The sequence below is a fragment of the Mirounga angustirostris genome, unplaced genomic scaffold, assembly GCF_029215605.1.
Source record: "Mirounga angustirostris isolate CCGP_5_RB_7025 unplaced genomic scaffold, mMirAng1.0.hap1 SCAF_10, whole genome shotgun sequence".
Classification (NCBI taxonomy): domain Eukaryota; kingdom Metazoa; phylum Chordata; class Mammalia; order Carnivora; family Phocidae; genus Mirounga; species Mirounga angustirostris.
In genome coordinates, this window is record NW_026991718.1 from 55,915,206 (window position 1) to 55,943,085 (window position 27,880).

The 27,880-nt window shown below is 42.5% G+C and overlaps 1 protein-coding gene across 1 annotated transcript in view; it reads left to right on the plus strand.

The window, feature by feature from the left end:
- The window catches only part of SPRED2 (sprouty related EVH1 domain containing 2), a 115,799-nt gene that overhangs the window by 59,218 nt on the left and 28,701 nt on the right, over positions 1-27,880 (plus strand). Inside the window, exon 2 of the mRNA XM_045884879.3 lies at positions 26,502-26,679. Coding sequence (XP_045740835.1) covers positions 26,502-26,679 — 178 coding nt within the window. The remainder of the gene's footprint in view (positions 1-26,501; positions 26,680-27,880) is intronic.

A 27,880-nucleotide genomic window follows, 5' to 3' on the forward strand; every position in this document is an offset into this window, starting at 1 on the left:
AATTCAGACACTCTAGACTAAATTGACCTAGTAGTTCAGCCCCTTGTTTTTACTCCACACAGGCCAGGCACAAAATTTGTGGGTATATTGATATAACTATATGGAATGCCCCACACTAAGTGGGCACTGGGTGAATGTCAGTTCCCTTAACCTTTCCTTAAAGAAATCTTGCCAAATCCACAAGCTTAGCCCTGAGAGGCCCTCACATCATAGCGTTTCTTATTTAAAAAAAAAAAAATCTGGGGTGCCTGGGTAGCTCAGTCAGTTAAGCATCTGACCCTTGATTTTAGCTCAGGTATTGATCTCAGGGTCATCAGTGGTGGGCTCCGTGCTCAGCGGGGAGTCTGCTTAAGATTCTCTCTCTCTCCCTCCGCTCCCCCCACCCCTCACTTTTGCACACACGTGTGTGCGCACACTCTCTCTCAAAAAAAAAAAAAATCAGCTAAGTGTAATAGCTCACATGCACGTAATCAGTGCAGGTCTTCTGGCTCTGACCAGGCTGAGCATCCCCAAAGTAACCATGAGCCTTATTTTACCCTTGTGCCAACCAGTTACACTTTCAGGAACATGGCTGAAAACTGGGCTTGGTCTCAAGTGAGACTTGTCATGTGTATGTCTCTGAAATCCTGCTCCCAGTAGGTAACAGTAGAAATCATCTGCCTCCCCCTTCCCTTTCTTGAACAGCCCCAGCCCTTAGCATCCACGTTGGTATTTAACACATGCAATTTTCTATTGGGTCGACTTTGTAAAAATGTTGATAATTGCCAGTAAGACATCAAGTGGCCACCAGGCTGTGTATCTAAGTACACCTCAGACTTAGCCAGCTGTTTGGATAGACATTAAGACCTTTTTTTTTTTAATAAAAGAGCTAACTGAAGGCGGTTAGAATGGTTTCTTTTGTTCAAATTTCCTCTCCCAGAGACCAGTCCCAGGACTCTCTTCACCTGCATTATCCATTAATGCAGTGGGTTCATTTTCCCCAAATAAACAAGCTTTCCTGCCAAAGAAAACAGGCAGTGCGATTGGATGCAGGGACGTGCCTTGGGACCTGCATCTAAGGCATGTTCTTCATTTTTCTGGGTTGCCCTCAGTCTCTTTACTGGACTCTTGTCGGCAATGATGATGTTATGGCAGCCCTTATTTCTGAAGGCCCCTCAAGTTGTATTAATCCCGCCTGCGGCTGTCCAACCCTTTTGAAAGCATCCTTCATTTCTGTTTGTTCAGTTTCCTGAATGCCTCTTCCAGATCATCTTTCACCTCTTGCTTCAAGCTCTGGGGACACATGTGGTTTCGACAAAATGTGCAGATGTGACTTGGGGGAGGGGAAGCATGGCTGTGGGCTCACACACGTCAGCTGGGCTCTGAAATAGGGAGGTCTTCTTCTTTGAGTGGGCCAGTCAGGAAGGAATGGAGGTGGAAGGGCCAACAGGCAGCCTCAGGCCCTCTGGGTAGCCCCGCCAGCCATGAGACAGAGCACTGTGGTATGTGTTTTGCATTGTAAGGAACGCATGAGCTCCAGCTTTCGTGGACCAAATCACCATAAATAACGCCTGTGTGTCTGGTTTCTAAATTGAGACATTAAACAGAATAAAGTACCAACAACCAAAACTTCTATAGGGGAAAGACCCAATTCTTTATCCGCTAAATTGTTGATCACCAGGGCTTGGCAAACTTTTTCTTTAAAGGTCTGGTTGGTAAATATTTTCAGCTTTGGGGGCCATAGGGTTTCTGTCACAACTGCTCAGCTCTGCCTTTGTGGCTGTAAAGCGGCCCCGGATGATACAGAAACAGACCAGTGTTTAGTGGCGGGCCCTAATTTGCCCACCCCTGCCCGTCAAATTTATAAAACTTAGAAATATTCTAATCGTTGTTTGCAGAAATTAATGAGTGCTCTCTATGTGGCCAGGCCCTGAACTAAGTTCTTGTTGTGAGTTATCACATTTATCCCATTCAAAACAATTCTGTGAGGTTATTAATAATATTATACCCATTTTACCAATAAAGGAGCAGAGGCTTTGAGAATAAGGGCCAGGCTGGATTTTGAACCAAGACAGCTTGACTCCAATTTCCTGCTCTTTTACCACTACACAGTACAGCCTATAGATTACATCATCAATATCCACATTTATCTTTAGATCTTGACATTAGCCAGTATTTGGACTTCAGCCTTTCCCCATGCCCCCTAAAAAACCCAAAACATGCAAACAGATTATGGCTAAAAACTCTTGTACAAATTAATACGTGGCAAAAATTTAAAATGAGTCCATTAGCAAGTTATAATAAATGAAAGCCATGTTCTGCTATGCTTCCCAGCTAGTTTCGCTTCTTAAATACCGAAGGATCATGGGAGCTGAGTATATAAAGGCCTGGGGCTCTCAGGCCAAAGGCATCCAGGCTGGTTTCCAGGTTCCAAGACCTAGTGCTCTGAAAATGTGGAGGTAGAGCTGGGCCTGGAGCAAGCTACTGCTCCTTGGGATGGCCTCACCCAGGGCTATTCGCCTCTTAACACCAACACTGACATGAGCTGTTAACCCACTATACACATATGTGCAGGCTCCTCAGTTGCCCCTGATGGTGTGCCAATCTAGTGTGGTCAAGGGAGACTGGATAGTGCATACTACAAGTTGTTTGCTGCCCAGTGGTGGTCATTTGCATGCGAGTCTACCAAATAGAAATGTTCATTAAAGATGGCAGAAATCAAGTTTGGATGCCTCTTGTTGTTACAATAAGTAATGTGTTCTGAAGAAAGCTAAGGAGAGTAAAATGATCGGGGGGAAAAACATCTATATCCCATCATCTACAGCAATGTTTCCCAAAGTGCTTTCTTTTGCTTGTAGGGATGGTAATGGGGGAGGGGGTTCCTGTGGTCAAAAAAACTTATGAAATGCAAGACTAAACAAACAGTATTCTCGAGGCTATAGTTTGTAGGTTTCCCAAAATGTTTGTTTGGTTATTTTGTTTTGTTTTTGGATCCTCTTATAAAATTGTTTACAAGGAACACCCTTAATCTTAACCCAGAGGCCTTTCCTAATGTTGACATTTTGGTAAATTTCCTTTATGGTCCAAGATTTTTTTTTTTTTTTTTTTAATGGGTGAGGTGGCAGCAACAACTATGGTGGCCACTAAATCTGAAACAAATCTTTTTTAAAAAAACCAAAAAAAAGCGTTATGTATTTTCTTTCTTTTGTGTGTTTAACTTTATTTTGAAGTGTTTCATCATCATAGGTAAGTTGTAAGAATAGTATGAAGGACTGTTTTTTAATTTGTTACCTCTACTAGATAGGCAAAGTCTTTTTGTTTTATTTAAGATTGTATTTATTTATTTATTTATTAGAGAGTGTGCCCGCCCTTGCACACATGTGTGTGGATGGGGAGGGGTAGAGGGAGAGGGAGAGAATCTTGAGCAGACTGTGCTGAGCGTGGAGTCCAACATGGGGCTCGATCTCACAACCCTGAGATCATGACCTGAGTCGAAACCAGGAGTCGGATGCTTAACTGACTGAGCCACCCAGGTGCCTCTGAAGGACTCTTCTATATCCAGTTCCCTATTTGTTAACATCTTACCATAATTGCCGTGTTCTCATTCTGTGTGTGTGTGTGTGTGTGCATGTATACACGTTATTACTGCCATTACTTTTATATATTTTTTAAAGATTTTATTTATTTATTTGACAGAAGGAGAGAGCACAAGCAGGGGGAATGGCAGAGGGAGAAGCAGGCTTCCTGCTGAGCAGGGAGCCCCATGTGGGGCTCGATCCCAGGACCTTGGGATCATGACCTGAGCCAAAGGCAGATGCTTAACCAACTTAGCCACCCAGGCACTCCTACTTTTATATTTTTTAGTTAAATTTGAGTTATACATTCTTTTCTTTTTTAAAGAGCTCCACTGAGCTGTAGTTAAGGAAAGGTTTTATTTTTTTATTTTTTTAAAGATTTTATTTATTTGACAGAGAGAGACACAGCGAGAGAGGGAACACAAGCAGGGGGAGTGGGAGAGGGAGAAGCAGGCTTCCCGCTGAGCAGGGAGCCTGATATGGGGCTCGATCCCAGGACCCCGGGATCATGACCTGAGCCGAAGGCAGATGCTTAATGACTGAGCCACCCAGGCGCCCCGAGTTATACATTCTTTAATGAACTCTACACTTAGTTCTTGAAGATAGTTGCAGAAACTCAAGTTAGGCCAGAAGTTTATGAATTCCCATTTCTCCCTGTTGCATTCAGGCAAATCATGCTTTGCAAGTGTGTGAAAGGTTTTCATTAAGTTGGAAGTGGGTATTTTGATAAGCCTATAGTTTGCAGTCTTTATGAGGAAAGAATTTGTCAGAACCAAGGAAGGCTTCAGCTCAGGCCCACACACAGTCCTGACCAGTTTGGATTTGTGAGGTTGTCACCTGACGTTGTGTGGGGACCATCACAACCATTTGCTGCATGTTTTCCGTCCACTTGGGCAGTGTCCTTTGAGGATTGGCCTTGACTGTTAGCTGAGGTGGGAGCCTTGACCTGACACACTCTCCTGTCCTTTAGTTTCAGAAAAAAAGGGAGCAGTCCAGAGGTCCTAGGTTTTCATAGGACATCTGTATTTTAAGTGTCCTGTGGTGACTTGTCATACTTTCAGAACATATCAACAAGGACGATTTTTTTCAACAACTAATTTCAGTAGTGGTTTTGTTTAACATACACTGGAGCTTCCATATCTGGGTTTTTTTCCAGGCATGAAATCAGAGCGCTCTTCCTCCCTCAGATGGTTTAAGTAACCCAATTTGAGCATAAAGTAAGTTGAGCAAACACTGCTACCTTACAAAGAGATGTGTTGGTGTAAGGGGACTATGGATATGACTTACATAACCTCTCATGGAGTGTTTCCAAAACCATATAAGGAAGCTAGAAAGAGTAACCTCTCCCTTGTAATGTCAACATTGAGCTCATGAATGAGGCTGGGGCTTGTGTCCTCAAAGGAAACATGAGGAACAACCACCAGATAGTCTTGGGAGGAGAGAGCACCAGGCATTTGTTCATCGGGTGGATGCAGCCCTCACAGTGGCCTTTGGACACGTGTGTCATACCTTCAAGCTGGAAGCTCCCACACCCATGGTGACAAGGTTGCACTGTGGGAATGGTGGCCATTCACACATACGATAGGTTCATATCCAACTAGAAAAGTGCCTTGTTTGGGTACTGTAGGGAGTGGAAAAAAAAAATTTTGTTAATTTTTAAAACATTTCATCATGAAAATCTTTAGATACTCAAAAGAAGAGAGACTAATATAGCCAATCCCCATATTACTTAACACACAGATGCAGCAGTGATCAAGATTTTACATTTCCTTACCCCTCCCCGCTTTGGTAAAATATTCATAACAAATCCCAGCTATCACATCATCTCATCCCGACACGCTTTCTTTAAGAAGTAGACATTTTCGGGGCGCCTGGGTGGCTCAGTCGTTAAGCGTCTGCCTTTGGCTCAGGTCATGATCCCGGGGTCCTGGGATCAAGCCCCACATCGGGCTCCCTGCTCCGCAGGAGGCCTGCTTCTCCCTCTCCCACTCCCCCTGCTTGTGTTCCCTCTCTCGCTGTTTCTCTCTCTGTCAAATAAATAAATAAAATCTTAAAAAAAAAAAAAAAGAAGTAGACATTTTCTAAATACAATGCCACTCTCCCACTTGACAGAATTAACCAGGACCCAAATTTTGATATGTACTTTTTACAGAGCTCCTGCAGCTAGGTTACCTTACAACATAAGAATCAACAGGGTCCGCCTATACTAACTCACTGATATCTTAAAAGGGGGGAGGGTCCTCGCTCTCAGCTCTGAACCAGATTATTTGGATTGGAGATGGGGGTGGGTAAGCAATTTGCGCTTGTGGTTCTACCACTGTAATCTCAGGTATTGAGCTGTGCCATTTGCTTCCTTGGCATTTCATAGTATCATCAATGATTGATAATCATAACTTACAGGAATTTTTTTTTAAACAATATTTTAATTGGAAAAAGCATCTGTCAGCTGTCAGGCTTCCAGCTTCCACTTTTGAGAAGCAGGATGTTGAATGTGAGTAATGACACAACAGGCCTATAAAATGCGGACTAACCCTCAGATGACTCATCCAGTACGATGCAGTATATTTGTCAAGGAGACTGAATCATATATGGGGGAAACCACTTTTCAAGCAGCCAGCTGGTTCTCAGGTCCGCAAGAGACAATCCATTTTTATCGGAAGCTTTATAGTAGCAATAATGCTAATACCCAGCACTTGGGCTCTACAATGTAGAGGAAATGGCATCACCCGGCAGGTACGTGCTTACTGTTTACGTGAACTTTATTTTCTCCTTGTTCTCTTCTGCCTAACCTTTCTGGTAATTTAACATTTTTTAAGGGGGAAAAAAAAAAGGACTCTAACTGGAAGGAACTGAAGTGTGTGTGTTTGTGTATGTGCGTGTGCTCACATGCAAGGACAGATAGGTTACCACTGGTCTTTGGACGGACAGAGCTCTTGTCCACTCATCTCCCTTTCTGAAAACAAATTTCTCCTTAGATATTTAGGTAAACTCATCCCCTTTATTAAGCCCTGAGTTTAAAAGATGCTGCCTAGGAAACAGCTTTTGCAGAGGTGGTATATCTTCTGGATGGGTAGCTTAAAACTTTAATAAATAGAAAGAAAGAAAGAAAAAAAAGAGTGAGCAGAGGTGAGTTAAAGGATATGATCTAATAGTAACTATTGTTATTTGTTATGTTGGATTTATTTTCAATATTGTGATTTTTCTTATACCCCAAGATACACGACTTAATGCAAGAAAGCTTTATTCCCCTACTGAGTGACTATGTCTCATTTTTGCAAATCATAATTTGCTCATACTGAATTCATGCATTAACTTTTCTAGGTGGGAGAAAGGGTAGTGGGGGTTTTGGTAACAACATTTAATTATAGCTTTCACATGATCTGAAGGATTGTTCTGCATAATTGGGAAGCTGTGTCGCCTGTCTGACCTCTCTTTCTTCACTCACTAAATTTAAACAATGCTTGACTCGCGAAGGCACAGATCTTGTTTATTTGAGTATATTAAACATTCCTCTTTGTGTTGACAGTCCATTCGGTGTCTCCTCATATTTTTGAAAATACTTTTTGTGTCCTACGTGTTAGGGACAGATGCTATAGTTGGCTTATAGTAGTACTATTTATGCTTTCCTAGTCTGTCCAGAATGGCTGGGTCGGGACCTATAGCACAGCTGCCCACAGGTTGGCCCCAAACTGAACATTCGTGAACAGCTCCATGTATGGTGGTGAATCCTGTTATCACTCAGAGAGCATCAAACAGATGTAGGCTCACCGAGCTGGAAATGGAGGCGGTCTTTGTTTTTTCTTCCCCTTTCTTGTAAAGCCCGTCATAATGACTTGTTTTCCTTGAGGGATGCGTATTCTAAACCGTCCGTTGAATGTATCGCATTTACCTATTTCAGTACATTCAGAAATTCAGATAAAAGGGAAAGCCAGCATGAAGAGAGTTTTGTTTTGTTCTGTAGATTCAGAGGTACGCTTTTTTTCAGAATGGCCAATTTGTTTTTGAAGACAGGGCCATCTCCAAATTTCATTAATTTTGCATTCTATAAATGAAAGCCACCTGTTATGCTGTAACATGCTAATTATGGTAGAGGACAATAATGAAGAAGAACAGTATTTGAAATATGTGGGGGTTCTGCTAAGAATTTTCCTGCCACGTCTGAGGTGTTTATTTTTATATGTGTATGTGTATACATGCTTATATAGTGCATATTTAATAATAGCATTTGGTGGTATTAAAAAATACTTCAGATTGAAAGTAAAGCTTTTTATTCCTTCTCATTAGCTTTTTTTTTTTTTTTTTTTTAATTGTAGAAGAAAAGCTACTTTAAAAATGTTAGCTTGGGGCACCTGGGTGGCTCAGTTGGTTAAGCGTCTGCCTTTGGCTCAGGTCATGATCCCAGGGTCCTGGGATGGAGCTCCTCATTGGGCTCCCTGCTCAGCGGGGAGCCTGCTTCTCCCTCTCCTCCCCGCTTGTACTCTCTCACTGTCTCTTCTCTCTCTCTCAAATAAATAAATAAAATCTTTAAAAAAAAAAATAAAAAAATAAAAATGTTAGCTTGACCTAAAGCCTGAATTTGCGATCTTCTAGTAGATGGGGTTCTCTTGCTGCTTTGATGGGTGCCATCAGTTCAAGTTTCACTTTGTCAAAAATTATCAGAAAAATACTGTGACTTAAAGGCAGAATAGCTCCTTTACTCTGATTTCACTGAAATCTTAGGTTCCATTTTATCATACTTTTCCCCTTAAGGCCTACAGAAAATGGTTACAGGCAGGTGTATAAAAACATTTTGTCTAGGGGTGCCTGGGTGGCTCAGTTGGTTAAGCGGCTGCCTTCGGCTCAGGTCATGATCCTGGGGTCCTGGGATCGAGCCCCACATCTGGCTCCCTGCTCAGCAGAAAGCCTGCTTCTCCCTCTCCCTCTGCCTGCCACTCTGCCTATTTGTGCTCTCTCTGTCAAATAAATAAAATCTTCAAAAAAAAAAAAAATTTCGTCTAAAGTTCTTGATGTATTGGCATTCTCAGTGAAAATGTCCTGCTTTCCCTGTGATTTGTGTGGTTGAGACTCAGGTCCTGTCCACATCATTTTAGGACAGCATAGATTTCATTCAGCTTTGGTTTCATTACCCACTCAGAGCATCTTGATGACTGCAGTTTGGCAATGACAGTCACCCCTAGGATTGTGGCCACCTCTCTCAGAGGCTCTCAGAGGCCCCTGCGCTGTTAAGCACCATGACCTGTTGGTCCACAGTGACCACATGTTGTTAGATTCCTTCTCACCCTTTTGAAGGAAAAGGAATATAGAGCCACGGCCAGTACCAAGGGCCTCGTATCATTCAACTTGGAAGTGATCAATAGGTATTGAGTGAGATGCTGCCTTATGTTCAGAGCTATGTGCTGGGTGGTGTTAAATTAAAAAATGCTTGTTATCTGGGCCCAGCTCTGTCCTTGCTTTCATTCCCTCTTCAGCAGTGGGGATTCGTCGTCATTTGCAGTGGATTTCTCCTGGGTTTTCTTTTATTCATAGATTTACTGGAGTCTATAATCTGGAGCCATAATTGCTCTGCGTAGAAGCACCTTTTAGCTATTCCCTCTTGGTTCTTCAGAATCTAACACTTCTTGGATGGCTATCCAGAAAGAACTGCCCTACCAAAAAAATTCATTTGATAGTTTTGGAATCCATGTTTTTGGAGCCAAGTAGAGTGACAACCTCAGACGAAGGATTGATTGATTGATTGATTGATTATTTATTTATTTATTTTGCTTTCTTCTTGAGGAGAGTGGCAGTCAGGGAAAGTATTTGAATCCTAAAAGCTTAGAGCGTCCGGGATATTTTATTGGAACAGATTAGTAAACATCAAGGACAGTTTTTCCATATCTTTGAGAGTTGAAGACCTGTCCTCCCCTCTTTAGCATCTATTAAAATTATACTTAATGACTCAAAGCTATACTGAGTTCAGTAACCATTTAATAAAAACATTGTTTATTTAAAATCACCATAGATTGGGGCACCTGGCTGGCTCAGTCAGAAGAGCGTGGGACTCTTGATCTTAGTGATGTGAGTTTGAGCCCCATGTTGGGCGTAGAGATTACTAAAAATACATAAATAAATTTTAAAAATCACTATAGATAATCAACATTTAAAAAAAACCCTTATTTGTATTTAGAGGGACCTGTTTCGTGAGTTTATAATCTTTTCTTGCTGTACAGATGGATGATCTATGGATGAGTGGTGATAACTATGGTCCCCAAGGGGAGTGCTGGGCCTGTCCATTGCCTCTTGTCTACTGCCCACTGTCCTACCATTACACTGTCCTCCCCACGTCTGAGGTTGTAGGGAGGACATCCTGCCTACATAGTGGATAGGATTAATAGCACTTGTAGGCAGATCTTGTATCATTATCTGGAAATAACACGTTTCTTGTTGTAGCTCAAAAAAGCCAGAGACAAGCACAGAACCGCTTCTTAGGACATAAGATAACCACTCTTAAGGACACATAAATGGGGTGGATGACCACTGACTTATCAAACCAGCGTGAACTTTTCTTAGTCCTGAGAGGTATAAATTTGCTGACAGCTTGTTTGCATTGACATCTGTGCCCAGATTGTCTTTAGGGTATATGTGGGACAGTTATGGAAGCCATGCCCATTCCCAGTTGGATTCTTAATCGCCAACATTTCTTTGTAATTAATGATCACCACAGAGAAAACGAATGCTTGAGAGAACCAGGCTGGCACTTCAGCCCTTCCTGAAAGCGCTTTGGCCCACGTGACAACTCTACCTTCCTTGCCTCACACTCTGCGAGCAGCACGGGGAGTTAGCTACATCATCTTCATAGAGCTCAGTATGCAAGGAACCGCGACAAGATACTGTCTCTTTCCAGATTTCAGTTTTCAGTGTTAATTCATACAGTTGTAAAGATTTTTCACATTGGCGATGTCCAAGCTGGGTTTGGCTTTTTTGTGGTTTTCTTTTAAACACATGTTCCTTGTACCCATCCAGTGAAAGAGACGGGTTGCCTGCCTTTGCTGTAGCCCCATGAGGCCTGCTGTTTGACTGGGCCTCTTGAATTCCATGAAATGGAGTGCAGACAGCATGTGTCATAAAGGCTGCTTGGGAAGGGTGAAGAGCAAAATTAGTGCCCGTGGGTGGGCATGTGTTCTCATCACATCGCCAAAGAGCTGCAATGTGCAAAATCTGGCAGGAACTTGTTCCAAAGAAAAATAAAACAGCCCCTTTTTTTCCTGCTTTGAGAAATATTAAAAAACATCGCGCTAACCCTCACGTTGAAGAAATGGAACTGTTAGAAAATCCTTGTGATCGTGTGCGTGTGTTTTAATAATCTTAGAAACAGAGGTTAATAAAAAGGGACTCATCATATGAAATATTTTTTTAGGGATTCTTGTCACTTATATTGTAAACATCATAAGCCTTCTATTCAAATATAATTGGTTAAGGATGAGGGGAATTGGTTAGAGCTAACAATTAGGAGAAAGTCTATTATATTTAACTTCTGTTCTTTGATGTGATTTTGTAAGAAAAGCCATTTTTATCTCAGTAAAACCAATTACAAAGGAAATGTTTGTGTTTTTCATGTATGTGATTTGCCTTGTATCCGAAAGAACAAAGCGTAGGCCACATTTACATTTATATTTGAGGCATAAGATCTTCCTTTTATAGTTACTTTGTGAAGGTCTTGCAAATTTGTTCATTGCTCCTCATAGTGTAGAAGAGTATTTCATAGCTTAAAGGGTGCTCATGATGTATATTTTGCACAATGGACATACGCTGACCTGATAATTAGGGGCAAGTTTTGTGGGTTGTTGGTTTTGTTTTGTTTTAAAGATTTCATTTTTCAGTAATCCCTGCACCCAACGTGGGGCTCGAATTTACAATCCCGACATCAAGGGTCACATGCTCTACTGACTGAGCCAGCCAGGTGCCCCTGTTTTGTTTTGTTTTTTTAAGTGGCAGTGTTTACTTCTTAAAGACTACAGAAACTTCCTTAGCCAAAGCCCCAGATTCCTGTATTTGGGGTCCTTCCTGAGTATATTTATTTCAAGTGTCCTCTTTTTGTTTCTCAAATTGGTTGTCTTTTTTTTTTTTTTTTAATCATGGCCAAATAAATAAATAAAATAGACCATCTTAGCCATTTTTGAGTATGTGGTACATTTGTGTTCATTATACAGTGTTGTACAACTGATCTCCAGAACTTTTTCACCTTACAAAACTGAAACTATCGCCATTAAACCACTCCCCATTTCTCCCTTATTCTAGACCTTCACAATCACCATTCTACTTTCTGTTTCTATGAATTTGACTATTTTAGAAAGTGGAATCACGCAGTATTGGTAATTTTGTGACTCGCTTATTTCACTTAGTATAATGTCCTCACAGTTCAACCATATTGTAGCAAATGACAAGATTTCTCTCTTTTTTTTTAATCTGAGAAATATTGTATGTACATGTACTACCTTTTCTTTATCCACTCATCCCTTGATGGACATTTAGGTTGCTTTTCCTCTTGGCTGTTGTGAGTAACACTGCAGTGAAAATAGATGTGAAATTAATTGCCTTTTGAGATAGGAATTGACTTCCAAGAAATGTTAGAGATAATCTTCTATATGCAAACACATCAGAAAAAGTGTCATTGTGTCATGTCACCTTATGTTTATCCAGCCTTTTCAGTCTACACGAGAGTTGCCATATGCCAAGTTACTCACTGTAGGAAATTGCTGGGTAGGTGGCAGTTTTTGGTCTGGGATAGCGTATCCACAGTGCCTGAAGGGATCGTGACTTTCCTAGAGGTGAGCTTAGTCCTGGGAGGTGGCACAGCACACCGGTGAATGAAGTGAGCTGTGGGGAGTTCCTCTTGAATGACATTAAGACAGGGGCCCTTTTCTTCTTCCTTCCAATATTAAACGGCAGCCAACAGCGACAGCATGACTTCCAGGTGGTGTAATTACATCTGCTTGGCCTCCAGACTGCCACCATGTCAGTAAAGCTTTCTGGGTGTTTGGCCACAGCCACTCGGTTGCCCTGCCTCGAACAGTAGTCGTTAGCCACCACTGGATGCATGACCTACCACCTGCTTGGGCTCCCTGGGGCAAGCACGTCCGTGATGGTCAGCAAAGCCTCCAAAGGTCTCAGTTATCTGTGAAGGTCATGAGTCTTGAAATAAAATAGCTACCAGTCCTTCCATAAGCTGGTAGACTCTGTCGTGTGGGAATAGCCCTAGAGTTCCCTGGAAGTTCTTTTTGAAATGAAACTAGAATGAATATTCTCCCATAAATGAAATAATATTTTAAGCATATTGTGTTAAACCGTGAGCAAGCGTGGTGGCTAGTTGGCCTACACATTCTCCTTATTGCCCTGTTCTCTTCTGGCGGGAGAGTAACTTCCTCGAAGCGCATGTACTGAGTGGATGGCTGTTTTGTAATAACTCAGAAAGAAATTGCCCTCGTAGGTCAAATCCTGTCTCTGTCGTGGTGAAGAACTAGTCAAGAATTCGCTGCCAGGCGATTATCCCTCGGCCTGAAGCTTGTTTTGTCCTTCTTGATTGTTCACCAACAGTCACTGCCACCGTAGAAGGAGAGAACAGTTTCCTCAGTAACACTTAATTAGGAATTCCTAAACTCTAGCACTGATACTCATACTGTTGTGACATTTGCATGTAAACCAGTCGTTGCGAGTTTGGGTAACTTAAGTATGCTTTCCTTTTGGTTTGTCTGCTTGCTGTTTAGGTGAAAAGATTTCTCAGCCTTCCTAGCAGATGATCATCAAGTTGGCCCTTTTTAGGGCTGGTCAAGGTCCAGGGGTCCCAGATGAAGCCTAAATCAGAAGTCTAGGGATTCCTCCTTGCTTACCCTTTCTCCCCCACCCCGCATCAGATAGGAACACTCTTAGCCAGAGCTGAGTAGAACCGGCTGTGCCCACTGAAGGTGGGCCACAAGGCTTCTGTTAAGGAGACTCTTAGCAGTCAAAACCATTTGGGAATATAACTGTGATTCATGTCTTTTAGGGCTTGATTAGGCTTTCATGGACTAGATTGGGAATCCTGATGCTCACCATTTTATGTTTTTTTCTGTGGGAAAAATACATTCCGGTTTCAAAAAACTGATTTACAAGAAAACTTTTAGACCAGAACTCATTCGTGATATTGAAGGAGCCTGAACCAAACATGAACCTTGAAGTGTACCGAGTTGCTGTAATCCAAGGTCTATAGTATATGTCTCGTCCCATTTTTAAGTTAGGCAGTTGCTTCATTACCTTTTCTTAACATTTTTTTTTTCCTTTCTCTCTAAAGGTAATGAAGATTTGGTACTGGAGAATCGGTCTTGAGTCAGTTGATTAAAGCATACAGGATGAACTATTTGGGAGAAAGGGAGCATCATATCCCCTTCTCTTCTTTGCCTGCATTTGGTCTATAAATATGTCTTGGGGATTTTCTTCCATGTGGCTAAAGAGAATCTCACATTTGTGGATGGGTAAACCCAGCTAGATGGCTACATTGTGCCTCTTTTATTCAAAGATCTTAAAGAACTTATTAAAACTCAATTTTCATCATTTTCTTGTTTTTTAGAAATACTCTGATAGACTTGTTTTGCTCCTCAGAACCTTAAAATTGCATAATGATACTTGTACCAAGAGAACATATCTGTTAGTTTGTTGTGGTTTCAGGTCTTTGTAGTTTCAAGGGTTTTATTTTCTTCCCCAAGTCAAAATATGTTTTCGGTTGCATTTTACTGCTGCAAGTTTTCTGATCTGCTTTTGTAGAGAGTATTTGGGTGGCTTACGTTTGCTAAACCCTCTGGCACAGCTGAATGACTTTAAGCCCCCCCCCTTTTTTTTTTTACACAAAGTTAAAAGAGGGGGCCACAGTTGAAAAGGGACCTCAAAGGTCACTGGACACTACCCCTCGTTTTACGTAGGAAGAAACTGAGACTCACTCTCAGATCGATCAGTCGTAGAGTCTGGGGCGTCTCACCCAAGAGGGAGGAGGAGATGTGCAGTAGAGGTCATGTCTGCTGACCTTGGAGACTAGCTATACTGACTGGTCTGAGAGTGAAGATTGCCTCTACTGCTGGAAGGGTTGAGTTGGGCTTCCCAGCCCCTCCCCCAGCTATGCCATTTTGTTCACGTGGCTGTGTTATTAGTGATACCTTCTCATTTCTCCTCATGAGTCCTTTGACCATCAGTTGCCTATACATTAAACTTGAAGAGACCAATGAGAATAATTTACATCCTCTAGATCACCTAGGTTAGATATGGGAAACATTTGCCACAACATAGGAACCTTTTTTAAAAAAGTGTGGGGGGTGGTGTGAGCTCTTACCGGATCTCAGTCCTTTATCTGCCCCCAATGCCAGTGACCTTGAACAATTCCCTTCTCTTGTCTGGATTACAGGTTTTCTAAGCAAGGGGTCTAGAATACAGAGTTTCTATATTTTTTTTTCTAGCTTAAAATGTGTGTATCTAACTTGTTTGTGTGGCTCTTTACTAATCCTGATTGTAGACCTAAACTCCACCTACAGGCCCCACCTATATTCCGGTCTCTACCTGGGAAAAGAAGTCCAGAATTCTTCAGGGAGAGCAGATGCCTTGCATGTGCTTTGTTTGTTTCTTTGTGTGTTAAGCTTTTCATCTTTGTTGAAGGAAGTGGTGGAAGCCTAGAAGAAAGGGAACAAATGAATTGGTAATTCCTGCCATCTAAAAGGGCGTCTATCTGTCGGGAACAGAAGCAGGGAGGCTCTTAAAATCTAGTCAGCCTCTTGCCAGCTCAACATGTGGACTTACTTTCTTCCTTGTAGGCTACATTATCACCTTCTTCGTGTGAGAGTAGGTTTTATTAAGGACTGGCTCGTAAAGGATTTTGTAGATTTAGAATTTGGTATTAACATAGTTTGGTAAAGTAATTTCCTGATCTTTTCACCCAGGTTTGCTTTAGGGTGGGCAGTGAGGTAGTGGCAGGTAAAAAAATGGGAAATGTGACCTGGACCACAGGCGAAGTAAGCTGACTTTTTAGTACCATTATCAGCATCTTCTAGGTTTAGTGTTGCTCTCCATTTAGAATAGTGTAGCACTATAAATTTTCTCTCTCATCTTCTTTATGAAGGTCTTCAGTTGTTGAGAAAAATTGAAAGAAGTGTATAGTTAACACTCACTAGCTCCTGTCTGCAACTAACATTTTACCGTTACTGCTTTATCGCCTGGATATCTGTGTGTCCATCCCTCTCTCCATCCAAGACGCCATGTTATTTTTTATGTAGTTCAAAGTAGGTGCAGATATTAGTGCGTTTCTCCCTGAAAACATCTCAGCATGTGGGATCATTAGGTACTCTCTTCCTTTGTTTTCTCCAGTTCAATGAGAAAGCAAAGATATTCTGAGAAAGTCAGACTTGGAAGTTCAAGGGCTGCAATTTAAAGACCTGAATTGGAGATTATTAACTTTAAACAGCTCCCTTTGCCATTTGTGTTTTGAAGTACCAGTTTTTCTATTACATGTATACTTTAATGTGGTGAGAGTTAATTTTCTTTAGTAATCTAACATTTCCATTAGCTGGTCTTTGGGGGTTTAAATGTGGATCGTAAATACCATTTTTGGAAGGGTGTGTAAAACAGAGGGAAAGTCAAAGAAAATTATTGCTTTCAGAGTAAAAAGTAGAAGAAGAAAGGGTTCTTCAGGGGTGGGTTGTTTTGTTTGTTTTAAGTTGGTAATCCTTTGATCTTGATTAATTATGAACTCCACTGAACTCCGGGCTCAGCAAAGCAGCTGACAATAAAAGCATAATCATAAACCTAGATTCAGACTTCGGCCTCTCTCCTCCCAGGCCGCCCTCACCCCCACTTCACACTGTGTGATCACCCTGAAACTCGGCCCTTCAGCACAGAATCATTCCAGTCTGTGAGAAGTAGATTCATTCTATTTCAATTGAATAAATTTTATTTTTTAAAGTAGATTACCCATGTCCAAGTTGTCCTGCTCTGGTGATTTTTGACGAAGGCTCAGAAATCTTCAATAGATGCCTTGAATGTTAATAAACTATTGTGATAAAAATCTTACCCTCATTTGCTAAAATGGTTTGTGTATATCTAAAATTCCCATGTTGACGTCGAGAGAATCTATGCAGAATGTGGGGATAGAATTAACATTAAAATAAAACACACACATACACATGTATATGTTTATCTTGTTTCTTCAGTAACTAGCTACGGCAGATACGATTCCTTTCCTAGGCGTACACGTTAAAGGGATGAGGAGCAGAGGCAGACTGGCGACGTGTCCAGTTGGGTTTGGAAGCCTTGTTTGGTATAGAGTTGCCTTAAAAGCAAGAGTCTAAATGTGAGTTATCTCCCGTGCGCTCATATAATCCTCACTTGTGACAGGGCAGAGAATCACTCAGTGCTGGGCTTTACAAAAGAAATCTTTTCAAAAAAATTTTTATAACTTTGTTGAATGCAGCAGAATTGTAATCTTTTAAAAATTTAAAAATTGTATTATATTTACATTTTTGTTGTTGTCAGAGTTTAATTTCCTGGAAACCAGTGTTTTAAAACTCAGATAATTTAAAATGTATTCTACAGCCTGCTATTAAGGTAATTAATTACCCACTGCATAGATACTTGACAGGTAAGGATACAGAGGTCCCAAGTGGTTGACCAGGAATCACACCTGGGATTTAAGGGCTCATGCCCAGGGATCTCCAGTTCCCTAATTTCCCCCAGGGTTGAAATCAGGATTTCTGCTCTTAGTAGGGATTAGAGCAAATAGTTTTCAAATTTCAAGAAAAATGATTACTTTCTTCACCGATTGTGCATCCCCCCACAATAAACTACTCAGCCTGTCCTGCCCCACTGCGTCAGGCTTGACCTCAGCGGGGCCTTTCTTTTAGCTGTGTGTATTACTCACCTCAAGAGGGACTTGCTCAGGAAAGTTATACTGACATAAGGAGAGTTGTCAAAGAGCCATTTTAAAAAATCTTCGATACAGCTTCTAAAATTGCCTTTTCGGATGCTGAAGTTAAGATTTAATTCAAACACTTCATTGTCCAGGTTTAAAAGAGCCCAGTGTTACGATTTTAGGTTGTATATTAGCAAGACAGCCCTCATGCCTTATCTTTATCATGCCCTCATTGTAAGCATCTCCTCATCACAGATATTAGATATTTAGTATTCTTGTGACTGCTGAATTTAAGCGCTGAATTTAAATGTTGGTAGGAAAAGTTTTGTTGTTTTTTTTTAAAAAAGACTACATACAGCTCCATCTCCAAGACATTTGTTATGTTACATAAATAAAATCAAAGATTTTTACAGAAGAAAAACAACCTGAGAGCAGTAGAAGTAGAATCCAGCTGAATCACTCTTTTTCTGTGGAGGATTCATGCGTGTTCGAACTACAGGCAATAAAAGTTAGAGCTGAAATGAAAAATTTCATTTTGAGCTCAGTACAGGGGAGTGAGTTTAATGTAACCTTGTAAACCTTGCTAAGGAAATTCAAAACGGTAATTGCTAGCATGTCCACGCACCACCATGGGCATCCCCACCTTCTGTTCACGGACCCCAAAGGTTTGCCCCTAGCATCGGGGCTCTCGCTGAGGTGGGGGCGCAGAGGCTCGGACCTGCCTTGGCCCGCTGTTGATTTCACTGGCCCAGAGGAACTGTCCGCAGTGCTCCCAGGCTGCAAGGATGTCAGAGGACCCCCAAGTGCCTCTGGTATTTCCTCAACTATTTCCTCAAAGGCCTCGTTAAGCCACTGTAAAGCTTATGAGTTTAATGTCCAGTCCTGATCTTTGTTCCTTTTTGTCTTTGCTTCATTTCCTTTTCTTGGCCATTGGGTCACAGGACACAGCAGCAAAGAAAGAGGGAGCAGAACGGTGAATGGCACACTGCCTAGTACCCTCCCCTTGGCCAGCCCTGCAGAACGTCCATGTCTAAGGGCATCTACAGGGCAGGTGCCCTGGCCCCATGCGAGAGAGAATGTGCCAGAATGTTCAATGCACGTGCTGCTCTGGCTCTTAGGACCGGAAAGTGTAAAGTAGCACTTGAGATTAGAAAATGTGTCTGTTTCCAGTGCATTGTAACTTAAAGGAAGATTTTATAGAGGCACATAGCAAGCTAAATCGGTCCTCTGTATTAAACAAGGTGTGGGTCTTTATTTTGAATCTCAGAATCACTACTTATAAACTACGAGTTTGTGGTAGTTTTTCTAAAGGAGTATTTTTATATTAAGATTTCAGTAGGAAAATAAAAACACTAGTGGCCGTATCTAATTGACTTATGAGGATTGGTTTTAAAATTACTAAATGTAATAATCATTCCTATTTCAAACACCCAGTCTTGCTGGCAGTGTCCTTCACAATAATGGAGAAAGCAACCCTTTCTATTATGTGCAGTAGAAAATGGTGTGTGGGTGAGTGGGTCTATTTATATGCCTCGGTGTAGCTAGGTAGCATAAACAACAAAGATGCTGCGTTTATATGTGGCATTTGAGGATGAGAATGGGCATGCCCCGTACCTCCCCCTCTGGGTGAGGGGAGCACTTGGACATGGAGGGCTTTAGTGACCTTGCGGTGCAGCAGAACGACCTGGCTGGTGATGCAAGGTGGAGGTGGGGATTCCTAAGACATTTTCTCATACGCTCACTCACAGATTCTGAGCCCAGTACACCGTAAAGGAGGAGAACCTATTCACACCCACTCTGGGGCTCCCCCAGGACCCCAGGCTTTGAGCCTGTGTTGGCTCCTGGATGAAGTCATCGTAAGACAAGCACCCACTACCACCATCACCTTTTGGGTACCGCGTGTATGTATTGGGGTTCCATCCCTGGAAACTCATCACATGCCATTTTTAAAGTACCTAAACTGACCATAAAGATAAAACCTAGAACAGCTCCGTTGTAACCCTCTGGCGGAATTTCTCTGCAAGGGCGAGATGAGCTGCGGCGTTTCAGAAAAGCAGCAGCACCAGGAAGATTCCCTCTCTCGGTACATCTAGTCACGAGCAGACTGCTTTGACACCATGAGTTCAAAGTCATGGTGTTAGTACCTGTTCAAGTGTGTGGATTCTTTTACTAGCATATACTGCGGTAAGGCTGTCCCCAGCATGACTCTCCATCAAGTGTACTGCGTGGCCGCTTTCACGGATGGTCAGTAACTGCAGGGAAGGCTTTTTCGTAAGTGGTCTTAGCCTACTTTTCAGCTTCCCAAATCCAATATCCTGCAAACCAGTTCTCTTTATGAAGCAAACATTTAAGATTCAGAAAATTCCTTCTATGCTTCATAGTGCCTGCTCATCAGCATTTGAGAGGAAAGCTGATGCCTTTGCCAGACTTGGCTGCGGCCAGATCTAGCATCTTTAGTGGGCTTTTCTTGCCACTGTTTCCTATAATGGCCTAACTGTACACACTACACATTTTGGTAGACATTAAGTGTCCTACCTTTAGTGGCTGGCACAGAGCTGAAAATCATGGTACCACCGTGCATAGAACCACGTCATGTATCACTCCCTTGCCTATAACTTTCGAGGATAGAAATTTTTAAGACCAGAGCGGTCCACTTTTAAAAAATTAAGTAGTTGATACTTAATGAAATAACCACTCACGAAACCACCACCTGCTTAAATAGAATATGACCAATTTCTGGCTTCCGCATACATATAATATTTTATATACATATATAATCAAGGAAATCAAAGAGACTTTGTAAGTCTCTAGGTACAAGGATGACTGGAGGTGGGATGCGGGATCTGATGACAGTAAAGAGTGTGCCCGGCTCCCCCGGAGGGCTCGTGTTCTATTCGGGCGCGGCTGGCGGCTCTGCCGGGTGGAAGAGGGAGTCTGAGAGGCTAGGATCTGGGCTAATGCTCTCAAGGTCTGGTGCAGGAGAGGAGGGTGGAAAAGAGCGGCAAGGCAGCCGTGTGATCAGATGAGGGCGGGCCCTGAGGAGGGGGCCGGGAAGTCTGTGGGGGATGTCAAAGTTCCAGTCTCCGTCCCCAGAGCCCAGGGAGGAAGGTCAGGAGCACAGGGCCAGTTTGCAGATGGCAAATGGAATTATTTTCCTCTACGGGTGTGCCTGAAATGTAGGCTCAGACCAGGTCTTTTATAAATCCGACTTGCGTTGATAATTGCTGGAGGTCCGTCTGGGATTTTCTTCTGTTGTCAAGGGCCTGACAGCCTCCCTGTTACTCTTCTCTCGGCCAGCAGAAAAAGGCGGGCGGTCTGGAAACCCACTCCTTAGTGGCCAGGGGAGCCGGTCTTTAAAGGACCTGTTTTGTAATCAAAGTCAGACCTTCAGCAAAAATAATTTTGACCTCTAGCGCAGCTTTTAACCCTCAGGACATCCCAGCAGGGTAGATCCTCTCTGCCAGAGGATTCTTCAGCTACTGAGGTCAGGGTGCTGCTGAGCCTGTCTGGCTCTGAATGACACTTACAGAGGGCACTGCCTCATCCCCATTTCCTGCAGTTCCTTTGTTTACCTTGTTTACTTCTGTAACGTGGTCCAGACAGGGCCTGCTTTGAATATAGAAGAGAACCTAGAACATAAAAGCCAAAGATCCAAACCCTGCTGTGCCCCCTTGGAATCAGTACCCCCAAATAAAAATCTAGTTTTGAAATTGTTCTTACTCTGCCTCCCCCATCCTGCCAGATGTCACCTCCTTCCTTTGCACATTGACGTGATCATAGAACAAGTCTCATTTTTACAGATAAGCCCCCATGTTCAGAATGCAAAGCTTTCTCCTTAAAGGAACCACGTTTAAATGGCAGGTCTCCAGTTCAATTCATAGAAGCCACTTTTTTACTCATAATGCAGTGAAAGAATATGATATTATTTGGGGGGTGGTAGTCAAATCCCAGATGTAATGACATTGAGTCTTTGGGGGAGTTTAGCTCAAGTTCAGACACTAGGGCTCCATTCAGTTGGTGTTTGGATCTACGTGTGGAACTTCACCGGGTCCTAATGAGTTACACCCGTTTAGCAGTTGCTGCTTGCAGAAGCATTTTTTTAAGTTTTGTTATTTTTGACAATAATAGCATTTTTTGAATTTCTTCTGAAGCATACCAGCACCATTTTCCTTGTGCAAATTAAAAAACTAATCTGCCCTTGCCCTTCCTGTCCCATCCTCCCCCAAACAAACCCAACATCTGGCTTAAACATGTTGTTTAAATTCTTTCCAGAAAGAGACAGAGGGAAGGTGGGGAGGGAGTTTTCCTCCCGTATACCTTTTTGGTAGTAGAGTTCACTGTCGTTTCTGTTCTGGGCGGGGTGAAGTGCCTGAGTAACATAAATACACCACAGATAGGAAGCAGTTGGCCTGTGGCCATGCAGCTGGATTATCCAGACATCCTTCACAGCTTTCAGTGCAACCCTTTATCCCCCTGCCTTGTTTTAAATAGCCAGAGGCCTCAGTGAATGCTGGCTGATGGGGCTGTTGCCAGAGGATGGGGTGGGGGGATTCTGTTCCCCTGCCCACAACACACACACCCCATGACAGAGAGGAGTCAGTGCTCTTTGGAAACAGCATAGGAGGAATTAGGGCAAGATCGACGATGCGGCAGGCTGCAAGCAAAGACCCAAATTAGCAGCCCCTGTAGTCTAAGAGCCAAGGAGTGGGGTATTTTTTTAAATCTCCAATAAATACTTTTTGGAAGTAAGTTTATGGCATCAACATAAGTCATGCAAACTTCCCTTTTTCGTGTTTACTTAATCCCCTCAAAGGAATGGAGAACGGCAGACAGCTGCAACACAAAAAAAGTAAAAAGCATGTTCTAACAAGAGGTGTGTAGAGTTTCAGTTATTCACCTTGGCCATTTCCTGTTGGGATGAACCCATCGTACACTAACAGAAGGTCTGAGAAAGCTGTGTGTTTCATCCTGAAGAGTTACAAATCCTGAGAACCCTTAGTTTTTCTAGAATGAATGAGACATGGCTGGGAAAAGTATATTCTCAACTTGTCTGTATGTAACTAATCTAAACAAATGTTACCAAATGTTCCTAATCTCTGTGATCTAAAGGAAAATGGATTTGAATCATGAGATGAATGGATTAATGAAAGAAACCATGTGATTATTAAATTTAGTTTTCTTATTAATGAAATCTTTATCCTATCCCAACTAAGCTATTGTGGCTCATAAGCAAATGAGTATTGAACACTTCATTTTTTCTCAGAGATTTTGTTAGCTACAAATAACTTTTTTAAAACCTGTTTATAAATTTCATGCATTTAACCCATTCATTGGGGCGCCTGGGTGGCTCAGTCGGTTGGGCGCCTGCCTTCAGCTCAGGTCATGATCTCAGGGTCCTGGGGTCGAGCCCTGCATCAGGCTCCCTGCTTAGCGGGGAGTCTGCTTCTCCCCCTCCCTCTGCCCCTCCCCCTGCTCATGCTCTCTCTCTCTCACTTGCTCTCACTAAGTAAATAAATACAATATTTAAAAAAAAAAAAAAAACACCTTTCATTCCACAGCCTACCACATAAAAAACACTGCTGTAGGTTCTAGGGATGTAGCAGTGAACAAAAAGAGCAAAGGCCTTGGTTCTATGGAGTTTACAATCTAGTTGGAAAAAGTGGGCAAACAAGTAGGGCAGATGTTGTTTCAGTAGCATGTAGAAAGATAAGGATGAGAAGATTTAAGAGGATTGGAGGGTACTACTTTATATAAAGTGGACAGAGAATCTTCTCTGATGAAATAACCTTGGGCAGAGACCTGGAGGAAATAAGGAAATGAGCTGAGTTAGTGTGGGGGGAGAAGGGCGGAGTGGGGGGGGGGGATAGCAAATGCAAAAGCCCTGAAGTCATAGTGTGCTTAATGTGGAGGACAGGGGGAATGGGACTAAAGTAGAATGAGCAAGGAGGAGAGTGATAAGTGCTTGAGTTTCATTTTTACTCAGAGTAATGTAGGAAGCTTACTGGGTGTCTTATTTTAGTAGAGTATCATATTCTGACTCACCTTTCTATTTTCTTAGAAAGTTGGGTGGGTGTGGAAGTAGGAAGGCCAGTTAGGAGGAGGTTGCAGTAGTCTGAGAGGTGATGGTGACTGGGATCAGGGCAGTGTTGATGGAGGTGGTAAAAAGTGGATTCTGGCTATATTTCAAAGGGAGAACCAGTAGGATAAAAAAGTATTGACAATTAAGAGTTCAATCTGAAACATGTTGATTGAGATATGCCTACCAGATGCCCAAGGAGAGAAATCACATAGGTAGTTGATTTTACTGATCTGAAGCTCAGGGAAGAGGTCTGGGTAGACATGTGAATTTGGGCACTGTTAGCACCTAGAAGAATTTTAAGTGGAGTTGTTGGCCCTGGCTTGGGTTATGGATGGTTTAGCCACAGTTAAAGGAGGAGAGGCCAAGAGTACTAGTACAGAGTCATAGGCATGCTAGTGGGCATGGGTGCAAGGTCCCTCCTGACTTTGCCTGTCTTCCCAGGGAAATTAAAGCAATTCCTCCATCCACTGAGAGGGACAAGGTAGGTGGGCCCATGAAATAATCTTCTTGGGGACAGATTAGGGAAATGTGGCAGCATGCTGGGGGGCACCTAGAAGCCCACTTGAGGTTAGTGACTTTAAAACCAGACCTTTGAACAAAGTCCTATTCAACAGCCTGGGTAGGGCATGGAGTTAAGGAGGTGGTAGAATTTCACCAGGGTTGGGGTTTCACCGGGCATTACAGTGAAGAAAGAGAGGGCAACATGTTACGTTTTTGTACAAAAGCGTGTCGTGACAGACTCTGGAACTTGAGTACTGAATCAAGGGAGAACATGAAGGTTCGGGGGAAGGGGGTCAGAGCAATAGATGGTTGGTCCCAGTGGGGTGAAGACTTGTAGGAATGTGGAGGGAGTGAGCCACAAATTTGGCAAGAGGCAGCTGGAGAGCACGCTGCTCAAAACTGAGGTTACGGAGGTGGTGCAGATGTTAGTAATGACAAGGTCATGGGTGTGACCTAGGCTGGGGTACCTAAGGTTGGGGGTAAGACAAGGGCATTGGGGAAGAGTTCCAGAAACTGAGAGGCCAAGGTATTGTACAGAACTTCTGTGTGAATAAGGAAATTACCAAGAATCACAGCAGGGATCGTGGTGGAGAGATGGAGGGACAGTGGGCCCATCTGCCACCGTCTTCTAGGAATGAGGGAAGGGATGCGGCCCAGAGGTCTGTAGAAGATTGAAGAGGAGGGTAGTGGTGGCATGGTCAGACTTGGGAGCTTCAGAGAAACCAGGGCATGCACCAGTAGCCTGCGGCAGAGGTGACTAGCATGCCCCACATCAAGCCTCAGCAAGGAGAGCGGCTGGACAGAGAGAGCGGCCTTGTGTCAATGGGCCCCAGAAGCTCAGCCCCAGAGCACATTTCCATGTAGGTTCAGAAAGTGAAAGGAACGTCTGTGAGGTCCCTGGAGCAGTCAAAATCATTGAGACAGAAAGTAGAAGGGTGATTGCAGGGGCTGGGCAGAGGGGAGAACAGTGGGGGGTTTAAAAATGTCTAATGGGTATGGAGTTTCGGTCTGGGATATGAAAAAAGTCCTGGAGATGGATGGTGGTGAGAGTTGTAGAGCAGTGTCCATGTACTTAATGCCACAGAATTGTACAGTTAAAATGGTACATGTTATCACATATATATTTTACCAGTTTTCAAAATGAAAGGACTAGTCTGAGGAGGGGACAAGGAAGTAAGGGAGCCAGGGGGGCATGGTGGAGGGGAGTAGAAGTTGAGCCACAGGCAGTCATGGGAAATCTGGGTGAGTGCGGTGAGCAAGGGTGTAGAGGAGAGGGACTGTCTAAAGGGTCTCTGGTGGACTGGACATGGCAGTGGCCGGGCTCTGGCTGGCATAGGGGGAAGGAGAGGTCTTCCCTGAGTCCCAAGGAAAGAGGGGGTTCTATGTTACTCTACATCTTTGTTTCTCTAGAATCTGGCACAGTGCCTGGCATGTAGAAGATGCGAATATACGTTTGAATGAGTAAAAAATGAATTCTATCCAAAGAAAGAAAACAGCAAATGAGAATTTAAATGGCCTTGCTGAAAAACCCAAATATGTTTCCCCAAAAGTGATGAAGAGAATGACAAGAGCTAGAGTTGGTCTCTGGAGAAGAAAGAGGATTTTTGGCAAATGTGCAAAAGAAGTTATTGCGAAATTGAAGTTTAGCCTGGAAAAAATAAAATCATAAACAGAAGGCTACACATGCGTAAAGGGTATTGGAACTGAAATCTTTTCCCACCTACATACGCGATTGCATGGTGAATTTGTGATTTGGAAGGAAATTATCCTGTTCTTGTGCTAAATCAGAAGATGATTAGCTTTATAAAATGTTAAGCCTAGGTCATTCATTGCGAACTAAGTTTTAAGGGTTGAAATTGTAATATCCCCTTAAGTTCATAGGTTTGACTTTCCTAACTTAGGGATAACAAATTACAGCATTTAGCTCATTCATTTTGTTATTAATACTTAAACCCAGAAACTAGAGAACATTATGCCTGCATACATCTTCAAAGACTCACAAACATCTTTAAATTTACTGGGTATCTTTTTAAAAATGTACTTTGGCAAGGTATTTAGTTGAAGTGTTTTTTGGGGTTTTTTCCCCTCAAATTTGAGAAGGGTCACCTTTTTTTTTTTTTTTTTAAGATTTTATTGATTTATTTGACAGAGAGAGACACAGCTAGAGCAGGAACACAAGCAGGGGGAGTGGGAGAAGGAGAAGCAGGCTTCCCGTGGAGCAGGGAGCCTGATGCGGGGCTCAATGCCAGGATCCTGGGATCATGACCTGAGCTGAAGGCAGACGCTTAACGACTGAGCCACCCAGACGCCCCGAGAAAGGGTCACCTTTTAAGGTTGCCGCCAGACCTAGATTTTCTTTTGATGACTCCAGAAAAGTGCCAGCCAGTGGTCATCTTGAATTGTGAAACGTGTCCTGCAGCTACCAGACCATTGTCATGCCCCGTTCTTCTTGTTGTTGTCGTTCTAGTGACAGCTATATTGTGCGTGTCAAGGCCGTGGTTATGACCAGAGATGACTCCAGCGGGGGATGGTTCCCACAGGAAGGAGGCGGGATCAGTCGCGTGGGGGTCTGTAAGGTTATGCACCCCGAAGGCAACGGACGCAGCGGCTTTCTCATCCATGGTGAACGGCAGAAAGACAAACTGGTAATGGCAGACATGCAACCCACAGGTTAAATCAGCAACACCCCATTTCTTTATTGTTTAATCGTAAGCCCTCTTCTCATAGGTTGGGTTATTGTTGTTGTTTTTCCCTCCCCTTATTTCTCTGACTTCAAACTGTCGTGAAAACTTAAGAAGTTAGAACCCGGGAGCTGATGCCAAATGCAACACGTAACCCTGGCTTCCCAGCAAAGGCACTTTTTACCACACGCCATATACCGCAGGTGCTTAGAAGTCGTGTATTTGGCTCTCTTGTTGGCGTCTTTGATTAACTAAGCTGTCTTTTTGTCACTGTAACAAGATACTCAAAACAAAAGTGTGTGCTTTGTTATGAATCACACGGTAGTGAGCTTCGAAGTCGGGGTCTTTAAAAATGTAGTGTTTGTTCATGGAGCATGCTATCAAGGTTTGGATGGTAAAAGGTCAAATGCAAAAGCAGAATGTCACCTGACTTATGGTTACTTGTAAATACTGTTTATCTGAAAGATACTGTGGCTTTTGTTTCAGACACTAATGAATAAAACATGTTTGGAAAAAGTAGTGGCATCCCACGTCTATAATAATTCTGCATGCTTATTAAATATGTACTTTGGAGAGTGATCATTATTCTTTTATGAGTGGAGCATTGGTAGTTCGTAACATATAGTTCCAGGAAGGAACTTGGATGTCCAGTTCTGAGTTAGGAACGAATCTATGATATGAAGAAAAATTGAATGTTCCAACCTATTTTTAATTGGTGGCCTTGAACCTAGAAGAACATCGCTCCTATCTGTCCATGTACTGAAAAGCCAACTGTTGGTTCAAAATGTGCAGGATCATATTGAATCTCAACAGAGAAAATATAAAGACACCACAGGAAATGTCAGTGTTACATTTGAGACTCTTAACAGCAAGCGTGTCACATGTTGAGTTTTAGGAGTTAAATGTACAAATTTAATCTTCCTTTGCAACCACTTCTTACTGTTTAAAAAAGTTACCAAACAGATAAGACAGAACAATTTGTAAATGTTATATGTAGATTAACAGAAATGCTATTTTCACACTTGATTCATTTCCAAAAATGCAATGAATGGAAGTTTAAAGGGAGAGAACATAGCTCATTTTAAGAAGGGTGTCCATTCAGGAAACTCCCTATGTATTAGTCAAATAATCAAAACATTCTTACTTACAAGATAATCACAATAAA